A 10,483-nucleotide genomic window follows, 5' to 3' on the forward strand; every position below is an offset into this window, starting at 1 on the left:
GCTGTGTTCAGGGTCTCCAGTGACCTTTGACCTGAGGCTGAATGATGTTTAGAGTTAAACATGTTTCTGTAGAGAAACACCTGTGGAACAAATACAGTTAGAGACCTTGTTGTCCACAGAGAGTGAACATTATGGAGCGAATCACTAAGATGTGTTAGAGAGGAGAGCTGGTTGTCAAAGGCTCTTTCTTCTCCAACATATCCCAAGATGCATTGTGCTGGTAATGAAAATAATATGTCAGTTAACAACAGAGACTGAGAGTCTGAGGATCACACTGTTAATGTCAGTATTGTGCTTCAGCTCAGTTCAACAGCTAACGGTACAACAGTTAAAACCAAGACACTTAAAACAAAGTTATGTGTTGTCAAGGTTGCTAGGCAACAGGAGCTGTGCTTTGTGATGCAACAGTAAGGGAAATCGCAGTTCAGGTCCTGATCCAGGTCCTGATCCAGATCTCAGTTACTGTGAACCGAGCTGAACTTGGAGCTCCTCTCCTGGAGGACAGGTGTCCTCATAACCGTCGACCTGTGTTTCTCTGTGTGGGGGACGTACAGCATCATCACAGCTGATCACAGATCACATGTCGTCATCATCATGTTCAAACACTTCATTGGAGCTGATGGGAACAACAGGAAGGAACAGTGTCTGTCATCATCAGATCTCCAAAAAAGTCTTCCAGCCAGGGGATGATCTGCCTCTGGGGGGTTTGGGGGGGTTTCTGAGGAACATGAGGTCAGGTTTAGTTCACTGACGTGGACCTGCAGTGTGGTAACTATTACAGCTCTGACTGGACCAGGTGAAATTCATCAGTCCGTCCTGACGTTCCCTCTCCACCAGTCAAAACTTTATTCACGTGTCAGCTGATGTTTGGACAGCTCAGGGCTTTGAACTGAACCATTACCTGAGTGGTGGAGAGGAATCCACAGGTTGAACTGGGAGGACGGCCTCTGTTAGTGAAGAGTGGAGTGAGCAGAGAGTAAAGATGGCCAGCTGAGAGGGATCAGGGATGATGTGTCAGATGATCCAGATGTCAGACCAGTATCTGAGGATTGAACCAGGAATCTGGGGTTATACGGGGTCAGGCGGGGTTTGGAAACATTTGTGGTGAAGAGGTTTCATCTTTCACAGAAGAAAAGCAGCTCCTCTGAAGCCTCCTCAGACTCCTGTCACAATGCATCACACTCTGTCTGGTTTGAAAGCTAACAGTCTGAAGAGAGGCGATCAGAGGCTCTCCATCTCCCAGGGAGAGGACGAGCAGTTAATCCTCTGGTTCCTCTGCTCAGACACGTGGAGCTCCACACTGCCAGAGTTCACCTTCAACTCTCAGATACTGTGACCTTCACAATAAGAGTCCAGTGGCATTTTGCCCTTAATGGAAGGAGGAAGTTACGACAGCACCAGTTCAGTTTGTGTGTGAGTTATGTAACTGTCCACTGATCCTTCCAGGAGTTAAAAAACACAACCATGGCCTAAACTATCAGAGTGGGTCAGGAAGACCAAGAAATGAAATCATTTACACTTACCTCATAATCAAAGTAGCTGCTTTGGAGGATGATCATTCTCTTCAACAAACCATCCTGCATTAGGAAAAAACAAGGAAAGAAAACAAAGAAAACAAGGCCTCATTTTTAGCCCCAGAGGTTGATTGACCAACTGACCAGCCAACCAAACAACCAACTGACCAACCAAACAACCAATCAACCAAACAACCAACTGACCAACCAAACAACCAACCAACAGACTAATCAAACAACCAACCAACAGACCAACTGACCAACCAAACAACCAACCAACCAAATAACCAACTGACCAACCAAACAACCAACCAACAGACTAATCAAACAACCAACCAACAGACCAACGAAAAAACAACCGACCAACTGACCAACGAAACAACTGACCAACGGACCAACCAACCAGACAACAGACCAACTGACCAACCAAACAACCAACCAAACAACCAACCAACTGACCAGCCAAACAACCAACCAGACAACTTACCAAACAACTGACCAACCAAACAACCAACCAACCAAACAACCAAACAACCAACCAGACAACTTACCAATCAACCGACCAACAGACCAACCAAACAACCAACCAACAGACCAACCAAACAACCAACCAGACAACTCACCAACCAACCAGACAACAGACCAACTGACCAACCAAACAACCAACCAACAGACCAACCAAACAACCAACCAGACAACTCACCAACCAACCAGACAACAGACCAACTGACCAACCAAACAACCAACCAAACAACCAACCAACTGACCAACCAAACAACCAACCAGACAACTTACCAAACAACTGGCCAACTGACCAACCAACTAACCAAACAACCAAATTACCAACTGTCCAACTGACTCGGAAAAGGAAGGCTCAGGAAGTGTAATGGGTCATCCAGTAATTGGATGGTTGTTGGTTCAATTCCCAGTCCTTCAGTCCGTGTTTCAAAGTGTCCTGAAACCAAAGTTTCCCGATGTATCATCAGTGTGTGAATGTGTGTGTGGTAGAAAAGCTGTTAGGACGATCATTAACGATCATTTTCACGGTCCAATGTGAACTGTGCTCCAGATGTTTAGGTCAGATCAGTGAACACGTGACGCTTCCCTGACCTCTCTCCACTCGTCCACTTACTTCTGTCAACCCTCTGCATGTTTCTGCTTATTCTGTGTTTTTCTGAGCTGATGTCATGAGGACTTTATCTGCTGATGTCTGATCTGCTCAGTAAATCTGAGGATTACAGACCTCGGCTTCTCGGGGAACGGTTCGGTCTAAATGGTGGAATTGAATTGTTATGAACTGGATTACACAATATTTCTTTTTGATCGTGTTAGGGGAGGAGAGAGAGCAGATTTCCATCTGGACTAGTGATCTGTGGTGATGATCAGTTGTTTGACTTTACAGTTTTATGACCATCTGTAACTGAGCTGAAGGAGAATCTGGTTAAACTCTGGAGGATGTGGATGGAGTTCGGTCCAGTCACCACAGGAAGTAACTGCTCGTCCCAGAGGTTGAAAACAGGAGACAGTGGACTGTGTCTCAGAGCCTGATGTAGTGTCAGAGTGAAGTCAGACGGGTCGGAGGGGTTGAATTAAATCTCAATTGTTCAACTCTCATGACCTGAGCTCTCAACAGAGATAGGATGAAGATAGGATGAAGTCTTTGATTTAAGCATCAGTCTTTTATTATCTGTGACCTCTGAACTCTGACCTGGGACCAAAGAGCAACAGAGGCCTGAACAAGGAGTCACAGTGTGACTGAGTTTATTTGGATTAAGAGTTTCATCATTTTATTTCTCTTTGAAATATTCTCGGCTGAAACATGAAGCATCAACAGTGAAGAACCAGCAGCTGCAGTTCCTCTAACGACCACTAGAGTCTGGCTCCAACAGTGAGTCAGTCCCCATAGACTCCCATGTTAAAATGTCCAACTTTACAGCAGAAATAAACATGTTTACAGCCTGGTACAAAAACTGTTCTGGTCTCTAGAGATAATTTCCTCCTTCATGACACCTGTTTATATAACTCACCTGTTTATATAACTCACCTGTTTACATTTTATTAAGGACTACAGTTATGGAGGATTGAGGGTGTGGCATCTTTGAGTTACAGGCTCCACCCACGCCCTTCCTCTTTGCCCATATTTGGATTAGCTGGGAGTTAGGGGTGGAGTCAGACACGGCCAAGATGGTGACAGAGGAGCAGCTCACTCTGATCTTCAGAAAACCTGTGGGTGACATCACAGAGGTGACGTCCATCTTTATTAACAGCCTGTGGTTTAACTGCAGGAGAATTGGGCTCACATGCTGCTACACCAAAACATGTCATACACTAAAAAGGAAGTTGGCGCTGCTCATGAAAATACAAGAACACATGACATGAACATATCAGCAAACTTTGCCTTAAACTGATATTATTCAGACGTCAGGTTCAATATAATCTGATTCCAGAAGTTTAAGCCTCTGGAGTAAAAGTAAAATTCACAACAAGTTTCATTCCTGTTTTTGTTTGGTCCGTGCACGCAGCTGTGACGAAGACCTGTGCAGCCAATAGAAACGAGGTATCCAGCCAGGTACAGAAAGTAAACAGAGTAGACCTGAAACCGGTCGCTGTGGAAGCGATGCTCCTCCCCCAGGCTGCTCTCTGTGCCTGAGGGTCTGACACACCCACAGCCTCTTCTTTGCTGTTGCCTTTCTTCTCGTTATTAGCGAGGCTAATGCTAACGCTCGTTTCCTAGCACTGGAACGATTCATCTTTGTTGCTTGTAACAACAGACTGTAAACACAGCGGGAGCTTCACACTTCATGGTGATGAACTCCGCCCATGTTTGCTCCGTCCTCCACCAATCCTCCAATCAGGGAGCTGACCCAAGCGGAGAGCACAGGTCAGATCACGTCCTGTCTGAATTAACACCAACCGCCACACTGTAGCACCTGTCAGAGGCAGGAAGTGTGTGGGCGGAGTCTGAGTCTGCAGAGGTGAGCTCGAATTACCTGACACAAGAAGAGATCCACAGAGAACCACATGACGTTCTGTAAAGCTCAGACAGAGACGTTCTCGCACATGTGCAGGAACATGAAGGACGATGACACCTACATGTGTGTTGTATGTGGAACATGTTGGAGACTGGAGCAAAGTGACGGACACTCTGTTCCAGAGGAAACAGCAGCTACTAACAGCTGAAAACAAAATCATAAATCATAAGAAACAGTTTTATTCACAATCTCTGAAGTTTCCAGAAAGAGGAGAAGCCTCGCCAGAGAAATTATGTTTATATAAAACTGATTTATTTTACCAAATATGTTTTGTGGGAAACCTAATTGCTTCCTGGATTATGTTCCATGGAAAGGTTTTTGTTTTTCATGTGACCCAATCTATTTCCTGTTCTGCAGCGTTACAGCAGTTTCCTCCAAAATGTGTTTGTTATTACAGATAACCAGATCTGAGTGTAACTCCTATCTTTGACCTCTTTATTCTCAGCTCCTTCCTTTAAACCCTCCTTTCCTCCTTTCCTTGCTCTCTATCCTCTCCTAACTTCTCCTCTCCCCCCCTCCCCCTGTCTTCCTCTCTGCCTCCTCAGGTTGTTTGAGTACCGTGGCCGGGTGTCTCCGGTTCCTCGGGTGGTGCCCGTCAAACGCCCGCGGGTGGCGGTGCCTCTGGTACGACGGGTCAAATCGTTGCCAGTCAAACTGCTGACTCGTAACGCCTCCGTCCTTCCCACCAGCAACTGCAACAGACAGAGATGTGAGTTACTACCTGCTGTTCATTCACCATCATTTCATTTTCGTGGTCTTCAGACACCTCTCAGTCCAGAGTCAGAGACACAGTGAAAGTTATTTCATTTCTCTGTTTTTCTTTTTATTTAAAGGCTCCATATTTACTGTTTGCCTGTGTTTTATTTTATTATGTTCAGTTATTATATATATTTTTTTTTTGAAGTGTTATATATAAAAACCATCTCCTCTCTCAGGCTTCTCTCTGGAGCTCTAGTAACAACAGGTCGTTGAGCCAATCAGAAGAGAGGAGGCTCTGAGCCTCTCTGCTGATTGGCTGACTGTTTTCTGAGTGATTCAATAAAAATAAAGCAGATTTCAGGTAAAAACACTCAGAGAAACCAAATCCTGCAAGGTTTGGATGGTGGGTCTAGGTGGGCGGGGCTTGGTGACTGCTTTGTTGTGACATCACAAAGTTCCAGAAGTCCTGACGGCTGGTTTTAAGGCTCAGTTTCTGAATACAGGCTGTGTGCATTTCTCTGTGGACTGAGGCTTTGATACTTTCACAGTATTAATATAGAAGCTAGAGCTGATCTATAATCACACTACACATGGACACAGACCTTTATACTGGAGGAGCTTTAAGATTTAACAAGGGCACAGATTATAGTTGTTCAGCAGATTTTAAATGTGTGAGGAGTTGAACTGAGTCTGTTCCAGTTTGTCTTTATATGTTTGTCGAGTTGAACCTATAGGAGCTTCTGGACTCATGAGGTTCCTCTCTCTTTCTGTCTCTCGCTCTCTCTCTGTGTCAGAGTGCATCTTTGTTTGATGCTTGGGTTGTAGGTTTATTGTAGTTGTATTGTAGCGAGGTGTTTTGGTGGATGCGGGGGCCGTGTTTCTCGGCGAGGATGGCGTCCTCCAAGGCGCTGTCCCTCTCCATCTGACACACGGTTCGAGTCCGGCCCCTCAGCTGATCTGTCCACACAGATCAGCTGAGGGGCGACCCGAGCCGGCTCCCGGGCCGAGCTGAGGCAGGATGAGTCTGTGAGGCTGCCCCCCCCCCCACAGAGTGAGGCTGAGGCAGGAGAAGGATCCAGCCGGCAGGCTGACACACGGGGGCACGGATGAAATGAGAGAAGCAGAGGAAACATCGCAGGAGGTCAGGGGAGGAGAGAGTTGAAAAGGAGCGGGAGGTAAATCTGACCACAGTCAGTGTGCTGCTGAACAGGGTAAAGAGACAGGTGTTGTGGAGAGTGTGACAGGTGAGGGGAAGGATTAAGAAATGGAGGATAACTCTGACTTTGTGTCTGTTGATGGCTCACAGTCATGCAGTGCTGAATTGTACACACTGCATGAGATTAATGATTTTTAGATGAAACGTTTGGAAAGTCTGTCAATGGGACTGATTTTATTTTCCTGATGTAGAAAAGTTTCTTAAAAGTGCGTCAGCCCTGCGGAGAGTAGTGGGAGTTGACTTACTAGATGAGAAGAAACGTTTTCTTCTGAAGAAGCACATGGCCACTCTGAGGAAGGGGAGAGCAGCGAGCAAAAGAAAGGGACCGAAAAGGTTCAACACTAATAAGTAACATGAAAAGGAATGTGGTGCCCTGGGTGATCGTCATCCCACTGTTCCCTCTACCTGTCTCTGCTTTCCTCTCGCAGCCTCTTATGAGTGAGATCAGGGTCGGCTCTTTAGATATTAATGGTGTGAGGGATAGACAGTAGAGGGCGATCATCTCAGAGATGATATCACAGAAGAGGTTAGATATTGTTTTCCTGCAGGAGACACACAGTGACAGTGAATGAGACAGACTGGGGTCTGTGGTGGAAGGGTCAGTACTTCCTGTCTCATGGGACCAACCTCTCTGCTGGTGCACCTGGATCCTGGCACAGGGGACAGCTGTCCGTCCTGCTCACAGACAGAGACGTTACAGCATCTGTTTGTCCAGTGTCCCAGACTGGCTGGACTCTTCAGACACCTGCAAGTCTGGTTTCAGGGCTTAGGAGAGCAGTTTCTCTCTGTCTGTTTATTTATGGTCCACACTACTCTGCAAAGAGGAAATCTGTACACGCACTAGTAAAGGTCATTTCAGGACTGTCCAAATTAGCCATTTGGAAAACCAGGAAGACCCTCAGACCCCAGAAGTCTGATCATTCACCAAAACACAATATAGATTATACCTGGAATCATTTATTTAAGATCTGGAGAGAAAATGATTACATGAAAAATTCGGCCACTGAGAGACGCCCACAACCTGAAAAACCTGATCAACCTGATCAACCTGATCAACCTGATCAACCTGATCAACCTGATCAACCTGAACAACCTGAACAACCTGATCAACCTGATCAACCTGAACAACCTGATCAACCTGATCAACCTGAACAACCTGATCAACCTGAACAACCTGATCAACCTGATCAACCTGATCAACCTGAACAACCTGATCAACCTGATCAACCTGAACAGTCCAGGTGTTGCAGGCTGGATGTGAGGAAGTGTCACATGTGACGTAACATCCAGGCAGACAGTGAGAGCTGCTGCTTCAGGTGGTTGTAGTGTTGCCAGCCCACTGGATGTTGTTATGTTAAGATATGATTCATCTTCATTGGCCTGTCTTTGACATGAACTCAATCTGCTGTGAAGCGTTAAGGGAGCATCTGTAAATTGTAGCATCCACCAATAGTCTGCATGTGAGGCATTAAGGGAGCATCTGTAAATTGTAGAAAATGTCTCCCCCTTTAAACTGCATGAAAATCCATCACATGCTGCACCACCAGGTAAACGCTCAGCCTGTGGGAAACACTGTAGCTGCTCCTGACTTGATCACATACTCAGGTGTGTGTGTTTATAAACTTGGATCAATCATTATGATTGATCAAACACAAACATGGGGTGGGGATGGGTGTCTTTGCCCGGGGCCTCAAAGAGTCCAGGTCTGACTCCATGATGTTCCATGATGTTCACAGTGAGTGATTCAGGGTTTGAACCTGCTCTCACCTGCAGCAGCGGCAGCAGAAGAAGAAGAGGAAGAAGAGGAAGTCCGACCTCTGAACCCTGGAGCAGACACAGTCTACCTGTTTGTTGTTGAGCCAGGTGTTTCAGGTCGTGGTCACTGAGCTGCTGGGGGCCTGCAGCGTCTTCAGGACCACATGAGGGTGAAGACCACCACAGTGCAGGGGAGGCCCGGGAGGCTCTGGGTGTTCAGTCACTAGGTGGTGCTGGCGGTGTCTCTGTGGAGAAACTGATAAGGACGTAGTCCCACATCCACTCTCAGCTGGATCACTGAGCTTCTTCATGTTACCTGTTCACACTGTGTAAGTGCAGAGTGAGATCATCTCATCTGCACGTGTTCTTAATGTGGAAGCAGAGACAACATCTGGATCCATGACCCAGCTGAGCCAGGATGTGATGTCACAGGTCTCAGGCTCAGAGCAGGAAGCATCCACCTGTACCAACACAGACCCTGCTTCAAGAGTGAAGGCTCCTCTAAGAGCATATGTTATAATCACGTGTATGAAGTTTATAACATATATGAAATACCCATATATATATATATGTGTGTGTGTGTGTGTGTCAATATATGAAATTATTCTTAGGTTTCATATATCATTTTTACATGTTTTATATGTAAGTATATTTCATATATCGAAATGTAATATATGTAGATATATTACATTTTGTATGGGTAAACACAACGATGTCACTGGACTATTTAAAACTAGTGTGTTTATCAGTGATCAACAGTGACAGACTGAATCTATAGATTTATTTGACAGGTTGAGTTAATTCCGAACACTGCAGGAGTCTGCACCAAAAAAAATCATTAATGCCCGAATAAAGGAGAAGAAGGGATTGTAGAATTACACACTGTATTCTGCACAGATACATATAATTAATGTTTTTTTAAGACTGTAAAGAAAGCTGACGTCATGACTGCAGCGACACCTCAGTTCAGCCGTGACACGTTTGTGTCCAACAGGAGAATGTGAAGATCAAACTCTGACAGGATTCAGCTTTCAGACGTGGAGAGAATCAGTAGTGATGTTGAGCGACTTCAGTGTCAGAGGAACATTAAAGAGAAGAACTTGTCTCTAGTCGTATCCTGTAGAGACATCCTCTCTCCTCAGAGGTCAGAGGTCAGAGGCAGGAGCTAGCAAGGCTTCACTTACAGCAGAAGGACTGATGGTGTAAAACCTCTGAACAACTTCAGCTCACAGGAATCAGCTTCTCTTATTCTGTTCAGCAGTGACTTTATATGTTTGGATCATATAAAATATTCTACATGAACATTGTTTCAATGGGTGTTTTTAAAAGTGTCTGGCCCCGCCCACAGCAGCTGATAGTGCACCTGTCCTCCTGCTGCTCTAAACTGAATCTACTGCAAGAAACACACTGACTGTACATGACGACCTCACACAGCCCCACGTCTGATCACATGGACTGTCCCTTTAAGAAGAAAGTTCTCTGTTTAGACTGGAGACTAAAGCTGAACATGAGAGTCTGAGCATCATTTAAGGCTTCAGTCCATCTGAGGCTTTTACATCAAAGATGTGTGTGTGTGTGTGTGTGTGTGTGTGTGTGTGAGACAGATGCCTCAGCTTGGCTGGTCTGATCTCAGCTGGTTTTCTGTATTGAGACATTTCTATTGACAAAGCTAATAGAGGCATGAGAGGGAGAGAGGGAGGAAGGAAGAGGGAGGAAGAGAGAGGGAGAGAGAGGGAGGAAGAGGGAGGGAGGAAGAGGGAGGGAGAGAGAAGGAGCGAGAGAAAGAGCAAGGAAACAAAAGAAGGAGGAAGTGAACAAATGTGATGAGATATAAATGGACTGATAAAGGTAAAAGATAAAGAATAAAAGTGAAAGAATAAGAGAAGGGAAGAAAAGGTCTGGAGAAAAACAGGAGAGAAAGTAAATGAGAAGGTAGAGCAAGAGAAGGAAGGAGGGGAGAAGTTAAAGAAGGACAGAGAGAGAGAGAGAGAGAGAGAGTATTGAGCAATAGACACATTCACTCACAGTTGGTGAAATATGGTCGTAATTGTAAGTTCATTGTGGTGAAACAAAAACAACCACCAGATGTGTTGAATGGCTCCAGTTGTTTTCTGCTGCCACTAATGTACTCATCACTCTGTCTGTCTCTCTCCTCCCCCACTCTCTCTCTGTCTGTCTGTCTCTCTCTGTCTGTCTCTCTCTCTCTCTCTCTCTCTGTCTCTCTCCTACCCCTCTCTCTCTCTCTCTCTCTCTCTGTCTCTCTCCTA

General features: G+C 45.5%; 1 protein-coding gene across 1 annotated transcript in view; it reads left to right on the plus strand.

Annotated features, from left to right (window-relative positions):
- raly (RALY heterogeneous nuclear ribonucleoprotein) overlaps positions 1-10,483 on the plus strand; it is a 44,823-nt gene that overhangs the window by 12,635 nt on the left and 21,705 nt on the right. The window contains exon 5 of the mRNA XM_023415764.2: positions 5,092-5,255. Within this exon, the coding sequence (XP_023271532.1) occupies positions 5,092-5,255 (164 nt within the window). The remainder of the gene's footprint in view (positions 1-5,091; positions 5,256-10,483) is intronic.

Source organism: Seriola lalandi, unplaced genomic scaffold (genome assembly GCF_002814215.2).
Source record: "Seriola lalandi dorsalis isolate HSWRI2012SDOR001 ecotype SW California unplaced genomic scaffold, Sedor1 jcf7180002054557, whole genome shotgun sequence".
Taxonomy (NCBI): Eukaryota; Metazoa; Chordata; class Actinopteri; order Carangiformes; family Carangidae; genus Seriola; species Seriola lalandi.